The 16,257-nt window shown below is 42.4% G+C and overlaps 1 protein-coding gene across 1 annotated transcript in view; it reads right to left on the bottom strand.

Moving 5' to 3' along the window:
- Positions 1–2,687: 2,687 nt before the first annotated feature.
- The window catches only part of LOC130275963 (uncharacterized), a 68,070-nt gene continuing 54,500 nt past the window's right edge, over positions 2,688–16,257 (bottom strand). The window contains exon 4 of the mRNA XM_056524699.1: positions 2,688–4,983. Within this exon, the coding sequence (XP_056380674.1) occupies positions 4,236–4,901 (666 nt within the window). The 5' untranslated portion in view covers positions 4,902–4,983 and the 3' untranslated portion in view covers positions 2,688–4,235. The remainder of the gene's footprint in view (positions 4,984–16,257) is intronic.

Genomic DNA, 16,257 nt, shown 5'->3' with positions numbered 1-16,257 from the left:
GTTTTTCAGCACTAGCTATCTCCTTTAACCATTCAGGATTGTAGCACAGCTGCAACCCTGTGGGTGCTGCAATGATCCATATATTTGTATGGAGTTATATCTGCAGACTAGTCATAGATGTGCGTATACGGCAGACAGGCTGCTTTTTATGACTATAGTTTCAGGCCTGGGTGCACCTGACAGGTGTGGTGATAGCTGTAGGTTATAGGACTATAGCAAATGCCCATAAAACTACTACCGTGCCAGTAATAAAAGAGAAAAGGTCTAAAGATTTACGAAGCCCCAAGGGCGTAGGGCTTGAAAGAAAGTCCAAACATGTCCAGTCAGCCACAGTAACAACTTTCTGAGAACAATGGGTAACCAGAACTTGGGTTGGTTGATCCCAGCATTTTCACTTCTTGAGTGCCACTCTGTGTCCAGAGATATTTTGGGCATAGATTCCATTCTTATGGAATCCACTGGTGCTAGGACTGTTTGGACCTGCGCCGTGCGCCATCACAATTGAAACCTACAGCTGTAGTTTCGTCTTTTCCTCAGCCCTCTGAGGAAGAGACGAAACGGCGTCTGTAGGGGTTACGGTGGAGATCAGGAGTACCTTCAAATGGGTGAGACACCAGTATTATTTGTAGGATTAGGTTATTTAAGCATAACTGCAGTAAGATTGCATGCCTGACCATAAATATAGAAGGGTGTTGTGAAGCCATATACAGGGACCCCCCGACCTACGATGGCCCCAACATACGATAATCTCAACATGCAATGGCCTCTCAGAGGCCATCGCATGTTGAAGGCAGCATCAACATACGATGCTTTTATATGTCGGGGCCATCGCATAAACGGTCATCCGGCAGCGCAGACTGCTTCAGCGTCCACCGGATAGCCGTTTATGGTGCCCCGTGTGCTCCAGTGATGGTCTCCTACCTCTCCTCGGGGTTCTGGCGCATCCTCTTCGGGATCCCTTCCATCGTCGGCGCTCTCCATCGTCGTCATCACGTCGCTGCGTACGCTGTCCCGCCATCCAATAGGAGCGGCGTGCGTAACAATGTGATGGCGTCGACGGAGAGCGGCGACAGAGAGCGAGGATGCCCGGGAAGCAGAGGCCTTGCCGGAGTGTCGGGGACACCCGGGGATGGAAGGTGACATCCCGGGCAGCGGTGACGAGCGGTGACGGTCCAGAGCGGCGGGGACAGGTGAGTACAACTTCCTATACCAGTGGTCTTCAACCTGCGGACCTCCAGGTGTTGCAAAACTACAACTCCCAGCATGTCCGGACAGCCGTTGGCTGTCCGGGCATGCTGGGTGTTGTAGTTTTGCAACATCTGGAGCTCCGCAGGTTGTAGACCACTGTCCTATACTTTACATTGCACGGATCCCTCAACATACAATGGTTTCAACAAACGATGGTCCGTTTGGAACGGATTACCAATGTATGTTGAGGGATCACTGTATTGCACTCTGGGTGAAAGCACATCATTTCTTATATTTAACCTGACGGAGGCTGGATCTGATAAGGCATATACCATTGCGGGGTATGCATAGCTGTGTAGTATAACAGACTGCAAATAGTGGACTAATACAGGGCTTAGTGCTCTCATATAGAACCTTATTACAGTGTATTGCTTTTTCTACCTCATGTGCTCTGGTCTCTGAAGATTCTCAGTGACCAATCTCCTGTGATGCCCCGTTTATATTCTGGCGCTGTATTATGGAGATATTCTTCCTTAGAAACACCCTCTATATGGCTCTATGTAAAAGTGGGGGTGAATGGAGGTACTGCAAGGCCCCATAGAGTTCTAAGGGGACAGTGTTAGGGTTCTACCCTATATGTAGCTGTAATATGGTAGCATGATATGTATGAGGCCTAAGGCTATGTTCACACTATGGGATGTCTGCACAGAGAATCTCAATGCGGACATTCCGCAAACTGCGAGCACCAGCATACACTGACCGGCCCTAGGACCGTACAGGAATGTTTAGTATCATAGACGGTTTTGCATTCTGTGTGGAGTCCGCAGAAAGAATGAACGTATTCATTCTTTCTGTGGACACTAAAATCGGAATTTCGGTGCCGGAAACATCTGGCATGGAAATTCCGCAGTGTGCTCAGCGCAGAAGAATCCCGTTGAATCCCGGCGAAATTTAACGTGATGCAGAATCGGGCTCGGAAATTCTGACGTGAACATGGTCTCATTGGAGGAGATGAATCTAAATTTGTGAGTGAAAAAGTGGAGCAGTTGTCCATAGCAACCAATCAGATCACTTTCATTTTTTCAAAATGAAAGAAGCAATCTGATTGGTTGCCAAGGGCAACTGCTCCACTTTTCCTCTGCACAAGTTTTGATAGATCTCCCCCAATATTGAGTTGCACAAATTGCATTACAATCTTTTCCTATAAATGCGATGCAAATAAATTGACATGAGGTCAGATAAAACCTCTGCTGGCTGTTCTGACAGATTTGACAGCAACAATAATACAGCATGACAAGTTATTCTTGCCGTCAAAACATAGAAACCCCCGATGATGCCTATTTAAAATTGGTGTTGGTATGTGGGGTGGCATACACGTAAAACTAAAACATCCAGACAAACTGTGGACCTCCAAACCTACAACTCTCAGCATGCCCGGACAGTTGTGGAAACATTGGAATAGACCTTAAAAAAAGCAAAAATAACCCCTTAAAGGGTTTACATTTAGATTTTATTTGATAAAACCATAGACAAAAAAATATGTTACATGGTTTAAATAATTACCTACGATAAAAACTAATATATATCAAAAATACAAATATAATAACAGATGATCATCAATTATAATCTTCATACAATTGGCCGCATACACAGTCCCTGTATGCTTCCTTTAATCCGGCATCTGATAATCCAGAAATTGTAAGAATCTGGTATCTCCGAGGAGCAATGAGTAGAAGCAACTCAGACTCTAAATGCAGTATATGTTGGAGGTATAACTAGGTAGAGCTTCCTAATATAGCTCCATCTGTTTGTATACAATGCAATATACTTTTTATTTTATTTTTTTACTAGATTCCTCTATATAGAATTATTTGGTCAATAATGTCATTCTATTCTGCCAAATAGGACACTTTCTTTGGTCTAGGAATAATGGGGGTCTATAGTTATGTTATGGTATATGCCCTGACCATCCAATAATCCAGAATATTTGACAATTTGTCAAATTCTGTTAATGTCATTCTAGAGCAATGGTCTTCAAACTGCGCCCCTCCAGATGTTGCAAACTTAAAGCTCCCAGTATGCCTGGTAGGCATTTGCAACATCTGGAGGGCTACAGTTTGGAGACTACTGCTTTAGACAAAAAATGCTAATGTCTGCATTGAATGTTAGGCTAGGTTCACACTACGGAATTTCCGCCTGCAATTCCCCTTTGAAATTGCAGGCAGAAATTCCACTTACTAAAATGTCTAGTGTAGTGAATGGGTTTCTGTTCACAAATTCACACTTCGGGATTTGTGAAGAGGAATTTGTGAACGAAAAATCCGCTTGAAAATTTCCACCTGAAGAATGACGTTGGTCATGGTCATTCTTCAGGCAAAAATACTTGCAGAATACATTGCAGTCTATTGGAGACTGCAGTGTCCGTGTGGTCCTAGCCTTAGAGATGCCATTGTTTGTAGTGGTCAGTAGATATAGATGATGAATAGCAAATATTGTAATATAAAAAAAAAAAAAAAGATGTGATATTAGAATTATATATATATATTATATATTAAAAACAATATACACTTAGGATTAAAATAAAGTGCATCCTAACATGGTCATCCCCCATAATGAAATGACACCAAATTTATACTTAACATGATAACGTGGCCGCTTATATTGAGTGGTGGACATTTGGCAAAACTAGTGTGAAAATAGTAGGACCAATTGCCAAAAAATGAGAACTGGAACCTGATTGGTTGCTATGAGCAGCCAGTTTTTCCCAATCACATAAGTAAAAATACATAGTGAATAGCTGCGTAGCTTGGGAGATTAGTCATTTAGGATTCTGACAGAACTGGATCCTTTTTTTTACCGTGAAAAAATGTCCTTAAATAAAAAAGTTAAAAGAATAAGGATCTTCCCAAAAAAAAAAAAAAAGGCTTCATTTAATAAATATCTTAACGTTCAATGTCCATATAACAATTTCAATATAATAGTCATAAATAGTGTTGGAGGACATGTGGGTGTTTTCAATGCATAGACAGGTTCATTAGTAATGACTTTCATGATGTTGGCCGATCCTTCAATTCGTCAAGCACCTGCAGAAACTCTTGGCTGTAATGGTAGGTATCAGTGTTACTGAGTCGGCGAAGCATTGGTGGAAGAGATCCATCTTCATCGAGGAAGACCAGCATCCCATTATGGGTGACAGGTGGGAAATACAACTCTCTTTCCCAAGGAAGACTCCAAAGAACCGAAAAGTCCGCTTGCTCTTTTTGAGGAGCTGGTGGGTTAAATTCCATCGAAACCGAGAGCCTTTTCTTCAAAATGGACTTGGGCAAGCAGTTCATGGATTCCTCAGGAACAGACAGACGTCTTCTATGCGCTTCCAACGGTTGAGAGGGTGGGAAGGAAACCTTTGCCTTTCTTGAGGTGGAGGAACTCTTGGTTGGCAGAGGAGGAAATCTGGAATACTTCTTATCTGAATCTTCGTAATTTCTTGCACTTTTTAGAGAATTATTCCACAAAGTTGATGCAGTTTTGGAGGTCATCTTGGCATGTGGCTTCTGCTGGGTGGATATTTTTCCTTTGTCTAGTTGATCCACCAAGATAGCAGGTTGCTTAGTTGAACTCCTCCTCTCGAAGTTGGAAAAGAAGGAACTAGAAGCTCCAGTCTGCCGGTCATTAACCATCTCCACCTTAGTTGTGTCTTGCTTTCTCGATCTCATTGCAGGAGTGTCTGCAGGTACGAGCCAGTCCTGGTCATTCTGCCTTTAAATACTCATCGTAATCGTGTGCTGACTTTGGAGACTAGTAATTTGGAGCAGATACAAAGAGATAATCAGTACCTTTCAAAATGACTAATATGTCCTACTATAAATAGGAGCCGTCATGCTTGAAAACAATGGAGGCTGTGATGTCCCATTTATTATGTTATCTACTTAACCTGAGGGTAGAAAATTCCAAGCCAAGAACACTATGTGAACATCTCCCTCTGCCGATACATTTATACATGTTTACTTGCTGTACAGACAGATAACACTATTTACATAACTTCTTGTTGCCCTTTCATAACTATCCTTGTTCTATATTTGCGTGTAAGCTTGTTAGAACAAATGACAACAATAGAAGTGACAATCACATTTTGAATTGAAATTGATCTAAATGCAACAAATCTAAGATTAAGATGCAGCTACAAGAGTTAACTTGTCCAACGGCACATATTATAGTGACTTCTGGGGAAAAAAATAAAATAAATAAAAATAAAATAAATAATAATAATTCTTTTCTTTTTGAATTTCCTTTCTGTCTGACCACAGTGCTCTCTGCTAACACCTCTGTCCATATCAGGAACTGTCCAGAACAGGATAGGTTTGCTGTGGGGATTTGCTCCTACTCTGCTGACACCTCGGTCCATTTTAGGAACTGTCCAGAGAGCACTGTGGTCAGACAGAAAGGAAATTCAAAAAGAAAAGAACTTCCTGTGGAGCATACAACAACCGATAAGTACAGGAAGGGTTAAGATTTTTAAATAGAAGTAATTTACAAATCTGTTTAACTTTCTGGCACCAGTTTATTTAAAAAAAAAACATTTCCAGGGGAGTACCCCTTTAAGACAAACTAAGCACATGTTTTCTAAAGCAGTTTTTCCCAAGCACTATCCTCAAGTACCCCAAACAGGTCATTGAGCCAGGCATCACCACAATTATATCACCTGTAAAAGACTAAGGAAATCCTGAAAACATGACCTGTTGGGGGTACTCGAGGACCGCGCTTGGGAAACACTGTTTTAATGCATTTAAAGCATCTTGGTTTTCTGTGTGTCACAAGCTGTAAGTAATAGGAAATCTGTTAAGCCACAGATAACTTGGCAGAAAACTGACATGCATGGCCTACAAAATTCTCCCCTACATATCTATGGTTACAGACTACCAACAAACCATGTGTGCAGTCTAAGGACACTACAAAGGGGTGCATGGACGCTGCACAGCTCCCTAGTGTCAGCCACAAAGGGGTGGTGTGCCCTGATGCTGTAGTATCATGCTGAGAGTTTTTTTTTTCTTTTTTCTGTTAGTTAAGATTAAATATACTCTGAGAAATATACTTCATGTTTGTACGGTTTATATTGTGTTAACGTTTCCATGTACTTGTTATAGGCTTTTTATCTGTTGCTTATATATGCCTCCATCGCCGGCGCACGGATCGCGTCCGGAGGCGGAATCCGGAACCCGCCGCGTCCGGTACCTGCTTATACCTATGGGAAAGGGGGGGGGAGGCAACTCTGCCTATACCTATGGGGAAAGGGGAGGAAAGGGGAGGGGGTAACTGCATATACCAATGGGGAAGAGAGGGGTAACTCTGCCTATACCAATGGGGAAGAGGGGGGTAACTCTGCCTATACCAATGGGGAAGAGGGGGATAACTGCCTATACCAATGGGGAAGAGGTGGGTAACTCTGCCTATACCAATTGGGAGGGGGGGAGGGAATCTGCCTATACCTATGGGAAAAAAGGGGTTTAACTCTGCCTATACCTATGGGAAATGGGGGGAGTTTTTTTTTTTTTAACTCTGCCTATACCTACGGGGAAAGGGGGGGGGGGGCTCTGCTGCCTATACCTAAGGAGAAAGGGGGGTTAACTCTTTTCCTATGCCTATTGGGAAGGGAGTTTAACTCTGCTGCCTATACCTACAGGGAAGGGGGGCTACCTAACTTTATACCTGGATGCCTAACTACTTACCTACATACCCAGCTACCCTATGTACATACCTGGCCTTCATACATGGCTGCCTAACTACCTAGCTAGCCCTCTACCTACCTAACATGTCACCTACCTACATATCTGGCTTCCTGATCTACCTACCTAGTTACCTATTTACCTGGCTACCTACCTACCTGCACTTTTACTGTGCAGGACTCCAAGGAGGGCATTATTACAGTTTGTGGGTCTATAGATGGAAAGATTGTAGAGGAGGGGAGAGCACTGGAAAAATGCTGAGTCTGACATGTTTTTCCTGCAGATATTAAGAGATCTACATGGCGGTCTTATCCGGACGGAGAAGAATAGGAAAGAGGACGCCGCTGATCAGAAAATACGTAATTGTGAGTCCCAAAATGTAACTGTAATCACTTATATGGTATACACATCCTGTGTACAGCTGATATCTACCACCATATGGTCCTGTATATAATCACTTATACAGACCCTTTATAGTATAGTGGTCTGTGTATAGTGGTTTTATTCAGTACAGTATGGCGGCATTATCCAGTTATTGTGTGGTGGTATACATTTACTCCTTGTATACCAGTATTATTAGTCATGGAAATTTACCTATGTTAAAGTGTTTCTTATATATATAAATTTTAGTTTATTGTGTGTGGGATTTAGGTGGAATAGGAGCGTGGCAGAAGATTGACGAGCTGCAGAGCCTAGTAGGGGCCCTTGCTTTTTTTTTGGTCCATGGGCCCTGAGTGTTGTCAGTCCGCTCCTGGGAGGGGGTGCAATTAAGGGGGGGGAGGAGGGGGTGTAATTAAGGGGGGGGTTGCGGGCGGGGGGGGGGTGCCAAACAAAGGGTCCGCCCCGGGTGCCAAATGCTCTAGGTACGCCCCTGGTAAGGAGTGTGTAAAGAAGGTCATAAACATGTGTGGTAGAGTGTGTGATGAGGACAGATGTTATTACCCTTGGGGCAGATTGCATTAACCTCTTTTATTCGTGACTCCAGGGCGTGGTTTAACCTCTTCACCACCCGAAGGTATACCGCTTGATCCTGGGCTAGGCATGGGGCAAATAATGACTCCGATGCCAAGTTACGGAACAACGGCAGCTTTACTGAGGTAGACAGGTGTAATAGTCTTGACAGCTCAGTTAGTTCTAAGAAGGTGACCAGTGACTTCAGAGACCATAGGGCTTGCTTGGACTGGGATTTGGTGGATTTGGACAATTTGCTGCTGGCCCATGCTGACTGTATACAGACTGATTTTGACTGACTTGACTATGTATAGAGCTGTTAGTTTAACCTCCGTTATATGTAAATTGTTTAAGGGTTTTCTAAGGGATGCAATTCTGGAGTATCTTAATAAAAATAAATGTATGACCCCATATCAGCATGGCTTTATGAGGGATCAGTCCTGTCAAACTAACCTGATCAGCTTTTATGAGGAGGTGAGCTCCAGACTGGACCAGGGGCAATCGCTGGATGTCGTATATCTGGATTTTTCCAAAGCATTTGATACGGTGCCACATAAAAGGTTGGTGCATAAAATGAGAAGGATTGGACTGGGGGAAAATGTGTGTAAGTGGGTAAGTAACTGGCTCAGTGATGGAAAACAGAGGGTGGTTATTAATGGTACTTATTCTGACTGGGTATTGTTACTAGTGGGGCACCACAGGGGTCCGTCTTGGGTCCTGTCCTATTTAATATAATTATTAATGACCTTGTAGAGGGGTTGAATAGTAAAGTAGCACTAGCAATCTTTGCAGATGATACAAAACTCTGTAAAGCGGTAAACACTATGGAGGACAGTGCAATGTTACAAATGGATCTGGATAGGTTGGAGGTTTGGGCTGAGAAGTGGCAGATGAGGTTCAACACTGATAAATGTAAGGTAATGGACATGGGGAGGAAAAATCCGGGCTGGGATTATGTATTAAATGGGAGAACACTTGGGACGACTGACATGGAAAAGGATCTAGGAGTCTTAGTTAACAGTAAATTTAACTGTAGTGACCAGTGTATGGCAGCTGCTACCAAGGCTAATAAAATCATGGGGGGCATCAATAGGGGCATAGATGCCCATGACAAGGAAATAGTTCCACCGCTGTACAAATCACTAGTCAGACCACACATAGAATACTGTGTACAGTACTGGGCACCAATGTACAAGAAAGATATAGTGGAACTGGAGAGGGTGCAAAGACGGGCAACCAGGGTAATACGGGGAATGGGAGGACTACAGTACCCAGAAAGATTATCAGAATTAGGGTTATTTAGTTTAGAAAAAAAGAAGGCTTAGGAGAGACCTAATAACTATGTATAAATATATCAGGGGACCGTACAGAGATCTCTCCCATGATCTATTTATACCCAGGACTGTATCTATAACAAGGGGGCATCCTCTACGTCTAGAGGAAAGAAGGTTTCTACATCAGCACAGACGGGGGTTCTTTACTGTAAGAGCAGTGAGACTGTGGAATTCTCTGCCTAAGGAGATGGTCATGGTGAACTGTGTAAAAGAGTTCAGAAGGGGTCTGGGTGCATTTTTGGAGAATAATAACATCGCTGGTTATGTATACTAGATTTATAGGGACAGAATGTTGATCCAGGGATCTATTCTGACTGCCATATTTGGAATCAGGAAGGAATTTTTACCTCTAGTTTGAGTTGTTTTTTTTTTGCCTTCCTCTGGATCAACTCAGTAGGGACTCATTAGGGATATAGGTTGAACTTGATGGACTCTGGTCTTTTTTCAACATTATGAACTATGTTACTAGATTGACTTCACCCCGTATGTAGCTTACCAGGTTTTGACGTTCACCTGTGAGGTACTGGATTTGTGGCTGCGTGGTCGGCTTTAGGCCTCCTCAGGACACCAGACACTCTCACAGGACTTGACCTCACTGTTCCTCAGCAGCAACTACATAAAAGAGTGAACTAGCTTCTCCCAGGGTTTATATGTCGGAGACTCTGGAGGGTTTCTCATAGGTCACTCTGTAGATCACATGGTCACTGGTACCTTCCTTGGTTACAACACTTAACAACATTACTTAAAGGTATATGACAAGTTATATACATTACAATAGAGAACACAGGTGGTAGTTAACTACTTAGGGAACACAGAGAAAAGGGGGGCCCAGGAGTCACTGAATAGAGTCCGCCTGAAAGGGCAGCAATGGTACAGGGGTGCAACTTCTGTACTGGGCTGCCACACATGAAGACAGTCTTTTGAAGCTAACAACTCTAATAAATAAATATTAAGTACAAGAGAAACATGTAATGGGGTCTGAGGGCTGCACCAAGCCCAACAATGTTGGGAAAAACTGCACTTGTCACCCACATTCTGGCAAAGCACATTTCTGGCATTTTATGATGGCTACACAACCTGCAACCTCCTAATGCCATTCTGAGCAGACATTGGCCATCTCTGGGACCTTCATTTTTGGAAACTCCTTTCTGTGCAGCACTCCAGTGAGATGAAGTAGGGGCTGGCTATGTATGTGTGCAGATCCCTCCATTGTTATTCATAGAAATTGGCAAAACACTTGACTGCTTAAAAGCATATGGGCCGACACCTTGTCTCCTCTTCAAAGTGCTAAAAGATAGGGCAGGGGAAACCAACTTTCTGATAAGTAGAAGTCTCAGGTAAAGATCCCACATCTCACACCTTGGGACTGATAAAATTCCATAAGCTTTTGATAAACGGTGTCCACTTCTCCTGGTCCCATGTGCAATCTTCTGGTTTTATCATCTATGTTATCCATCTCTTGGCAACCCCTCAGCCTATCTAATTTACTAGCAGGCTGACCTTGTTAACGCATGGAAACAACAAAACAATAAGTAATTATATGTAAGATGTTCACAACTTGAATGTCACATGAGCAATGTCAAGTGAACAATATGATCAGGACACTCAGATAACTTATGTGTCCATGCTCCTGAAGACATATTATACCTGAAGATTTAAAGTATATCCATATCAAAGAACCTTTATAGACTATTTATATATATTATCATAAAATGCTTTGGCTTTTTATTATGAGAATGTGATCCTCCACCAAATCCTGTGTTGTGTACAATGTTATAGTATGGTGACTACTACTGAGGAGCCAGTGAAATTTCCATAACCAGCATATCTAAAGTCTCATTGTGGTGCCCACGAAAAGAATTGGTAGGGTAGTCCAGGGAAGCTCAGGGTAGTATTCTCCCAGTAAAGTCTTGAGTGTGGTCATGGATGGCTTTGCGGATGGCTGACCCTGCATTTTCACATAAAGACCCAGGAAACTTTACTAAATCTGAGGGGCTGCACAAAATAGGAAGTCCTTAACCTCCAGGTACACGTTGGTGGATGTGGTGTCCTGGTACAGAACTTGGTTCTGTACAGTCCTAAAGTCCCCTCAGGTAGATTCCCTGAGGTCCACAGGGTTCTCCTGCAGGGTCCCCCTAAGTCATTAAATGATATTATATTGTATATTGAGTATCTAAATTTATTATAAGTATTGTACAGTAAATGTAAACTGTATATAAAGGTTATTAGGATATTTACCCTGTATAGGACCTTCCTACGGTCATGTGATACATCACATGATATACCCATAGTTCCATGGGCACAGGTAACCACAGGCAACCAGCTACCAATGGGCTTTAGTCCAGCCCCCTGATATATAGGGGGCTGTAGTCTCCACATTCTCTCTCTTGATTCCTGGACCCAAAAGCAAGCACAAGTCCTGTGCAAGTCAACTCCAGCATGTTGAGGCCAAAGCTTAAACGTCTGCAGCCACATCAAGTCAAGTCTCTTCTGTCCCTACCAAAGTCATAACAGTAGTACAGTGGCCTGCATCATCATTATAATAACTACAAGTCCAAGCAAGCCTGAGAGGTTCCCTTTGTCCCGGCCACCTCTGTGGAAGTTGGCTATTTGTAAAGACTGTTTTCTGCCTTCTTCATCAGTAAAGATCAAGTTGCATCAAAACCCTGCTTTGGACTCTCATTCATCATATGCCGTTTTTGGGCTGGTTGTCGGCGGTACATTGCACCAAACAACCACGTCCAGGCGCCACGAACATTAGGGGTTATCAACATCTTGCCCCAGGGGTTAACACCATTTGATCCCACCACTCACTGCAACACCCATGGCCCTGCCACTAACCACGGTAGTCACCACATACCTATGATTTCAATTTAGAGAAGGAAAAGACTGAGCACACACCTGAGAGTTCCTGCTGCCACGAATTTATTCACAGTTCAGACAGAACACGGATAAGACTTCTTCCCCACGAATGCATGCAGAGATGAGAGGCAGGAGCGTTCAGGTGTGTGCTCCATCTTTTCCTTTTCTATATTGAAGTGTTTGGACATGTGTATATCTATACGAGAAGCACCTCTCTTTCCCTGGTCTGCAAGGACTGATACCCCACAACTTTTCCAGCTGCATTATATATTTGGCTCTGTCAGTGGTGCCCAGCGTCATCTCTTTGTTGGTTTACATACCTATGATTGTGTATACAACAATCTCAGTCCAGACATGTGGATAAATATACAGAGGTAACCTTTACTGACGCACACTGTGCCTAACCAGGCAATAGATACTCCTCCTCAGAACAGAGTAGTAAAGTTACAGTCTTTTGGATGGATGCTCGGAATTAAGTCACATTTCATCATAGTTGCATAGTTCTTACTATTGACAGAAAGTCTTTGATTACTCTATAAGCACTTTTGTTTTGCTATTGGAGTTATATACAGCCCAAATAAAATATATTGTACTGAGGAAGGCCTACACAGCTCAACTGACTGTGGTGAATAAACTTGACAGACTTGTACTCATGGTTTCTGGTATTACCATTTCCTATGGCAGGGTGTAAGACAAAGGTGATTGTGACGTGTAAACCATACATTATATTCACAATTGCCCCGTAGCAATTTAGCCCGGAGCACTAAGGTCCCATCTATTACTAACGCCCCTAAAACTTAACTTTTAATGTAATAGAAATAAAATAAACCTGATGATTAGGAACTGTTAAAATGTGCGTCACTGTAACCTTTATGTAGATAATGATTTTGAAACGCAATGTATATAGAAAATCATTGGTATGGCCTACAGGCTCTTCCACCATAAAAGACTGTCAGTGCACTTAATATATTTGGTGGGGCCTACAGGCTCTTCCACCGTGGTCAACAACAGTCACAGTCTTATTACAAAGATTATACTAGTGACGCATATTAAAAATACAAAAAAATTGCCCCTCTCTACATGTTTTGGTGACTTATCGCCGTCTTCAGGAGGAAACAATGAGGCAAACCACCTACCATGTGCAAATTGCCAAAATGTATGGGTTAGTCCCCCATTCATAATCATTCAGCACCACACCAGAACCAATCTTGCAAGCCTCTATCAGTTGTCATGGAGACATATCACATAACATTTATAGTATATAGTATATGAGATACACATAGAAGTTGAAGTTCGCGGAAATGCGCAGGATTTCAAAGATACCGCGAGACTTGGCATGGACACACTTTGATGCCTTAACAGGATATGAGGTGTGTGGCTATAAGATAGTTTCCATTATCTGATTGGTTATAATCTGTTATGTTATATGTCTCCATGACACTGTAGGCCATACCAGTGATTTTCTATATACATTACATTTCATAATTATTATCTACATATAGGTTACAGTGACGCTAATCTTAACAGTTCATAATCATCAGGTTTATTTTAATTCTATTACATTAAAAGTTACGTTTTAGGGGAGTTAGTAATAGATGGGACCTTAGTGCTCTGGGCTAAATTGCTACGGGGCAATTGTGAATATATTGTTATTGTGGTCCCAGGCTTACATGGGTTGAGTTGTGCCTAGTGTAAACCATACAGCACTAACTCTGGTCGTAAGCCCACATAGAGTTAAGGGTTGGCAGAAAAATTCTCACTAAACTATTCTTTCTTCTGGCTAGACAATTTTCCAACTGGGAGCAAGAACAGGATAGTAGAGAATAATACCTTCTCAGTAAGGACTGGAGACAGTCTTGGGCAAAGCTCCTGAAACACCACATGATGCCTTGATCACTGTGACAAACCCACAGCCGACTCAGGTTAGACTTTAGCAATGTAGATTCTCTGGCAGACCAAGGGCTAAGCTACCTTGCCTCACATCAGGCTTAGCTGAAAACAGGAAAACTGAACTAGTCTCTTCACATGAGCTAACAGGACACAGTCTAACTAGATGCACATACTTCTCTGGCTAGGACCAGACTAATTAGTTGAGGAGCGAGGGTTGGACTTGGGAGAACTTCCCTCAGAACCTTCCAATAGATTCTACTATCAGCTAGAGGGAAGGTCATGTGACCAAAGTCCCATGCATCCTTTACATATGTAATTCACCTGTGGTGGCAATAGAGAGCAAAATTTTAACCTGCACACATCCTAAATACCACAGTGCATGCAGATATAATAGTGTGACAGACAAATTGACAAGTTATACATGTAAGACTATTGGGGGGGGGGGGGGGATTTATCAAATCCTGTGCAGAGGAACAGTAGAGCAGTTTCCAGTAGCAGCCAATTAGATTTCTTTTACATTTTTAAGAAGGGTGAAAGAAGCAATTTCATTGCTCCACTTTTCCTCTGCACAGGTTTTAATAAATCTTCCCCATAATATCTAGATAAAGGTTTAGATACTTGGAGAAAAACTCCTCAGCCACATGATGACACTTGAAGACAATGCTTCGTATACAACAAAATCCCATCACAAGCTACTAAAGCAAAATCCAAGAAAACGCTACATTATCCCATTGGACAGTGGTCTCTGACCTGAGACTCTTCAGCTGAGGGCACAGCTACAACTCCCAAAATGCCTTGACAGCTCCAGACAGCCAGGAATGACTGACTTGTAGACTTGTCCACAGCTTGACAACCAAAAGGTAAAGACCACATCTATAGGACCCGTCAGTAATGCTGTATTAGATTTGACAAGCATATAGTGCCCGGCACCACTGATTTATTTTTTGATGCCATACTGCTATATAATGTGTAGTGTTCAGTCACTAGATGTGGCCTCCTACCTGCAAATCCCAAGATACTATTGAACTTGTCACAAGTCTTCACTTTTTTTGTAACGCATGACTGCAGTAACCATAGAGAAACATAGGTCTACATAGAACTGATTCTCATATCAAGTCTATTTGCAAAGTGGCTTAAGTTTTCATGTTAGATTGGAAACTGGTAAAAATAATTTGCCCTTTTCTATCAACAATACACAATCTAAAAAACCCATCTTCATAGACTTAAAGGTACTCAGAGGAAGTGGATTTGACTTCAAACAGTGCTCATCCACCCTCAAGGCCGAGTCTTTTCTCCGTTATTGATAATCACAGGACTAATGGAATATATATTTGTTTAAGGTTTGACTTTAGTTCCTGTGCAAGTCAGGGCTTGTAGAAGGGGATTAATATCATGCATAGTCGGCTTTGTACACAGAAGTTACTGTATTAAGAAAAACAGTACTTATCTGCCTACTCTGTATTTTTCCTGTGTTAATCACTGTCATATCTGAGTTCACTCACTCAGAGACCCATGGGGCACAGTTTTAGCACAGACGGCCTGTGTGGCCCCAAAGGCTATATAAAACTGCACTGTATAATCAAGGAGATAAAATGAAGTGACTAAGGCCCATAGCAACAATGGAAATATGGTCCCCTCCTGGTGTATTTTCACGACAGTGGGGCAAAACAGCCATCAATTGTGCAAGTTCTCCCACTTAAAAAGATGAGGGAGGCATATAATTTTCATCATAGGTATACATCAACTATGAGAGACAGAATGAGAGAAAAAAATCCATATAATCACACTGTCTGATTTTTTAATAATTTATTTGCAAATTATGGTGGAAAATAAGTATTTGGTCACCTACAAACAAGCAAGATTTCTGGCTCTCACAGACCTGTAACTTCTTCTTTAAGAGTCTCCTCTGTCCTCCACTCGTTACCTGTATTAATGGCACCTGTTTGAACTTTTTATCAGTATAAAAGACACCCGTCCACAACTTCAAACAGTTAAACTCCAAACTTCACTATGGCCAAGACCAAGAAGCTGTCGAAGGACACCAGAAACTAAATTCTAGACCTGCACCAGGCTAAAAGACTGAATCTGCTATAGGCAAACAGCTTGGTGTGAATAAATCAACTGTGGGAGCAATTATTAGAAAATGGAAGACAGACAAGACCACTGTTAATCTCCCTCGATCTGGGGCTCCACGCAAGATCTCACCACGTGGTGCCAAAACGATCATAAGAACAGTAGGCAAAAATCCCAGAACCACACGGGGGGGACACCTAGGTAATTACCTGCAGAGAGCTGGGACCAAAGTAACAAAG

The sequence above is a fragment of the Hyla sarda genome, chromosome 6 (genome assembly GCF_029499605.1).
Source record: "Hyla sarda isolate aHylSar1 chromosome 6, aHylSar1.hap1, whole genome shotgun sequence".
Lineage (NCBI taxonomy): Eukaryota > Metazoa > Chordata > Amphibia > Anura > Hylidae > Hyla > Hyla sarda.
Note: the sequence above shows the minus strand (reverse complement) of the source record. Positions and strands in the feature narration are given on the sequence as shown.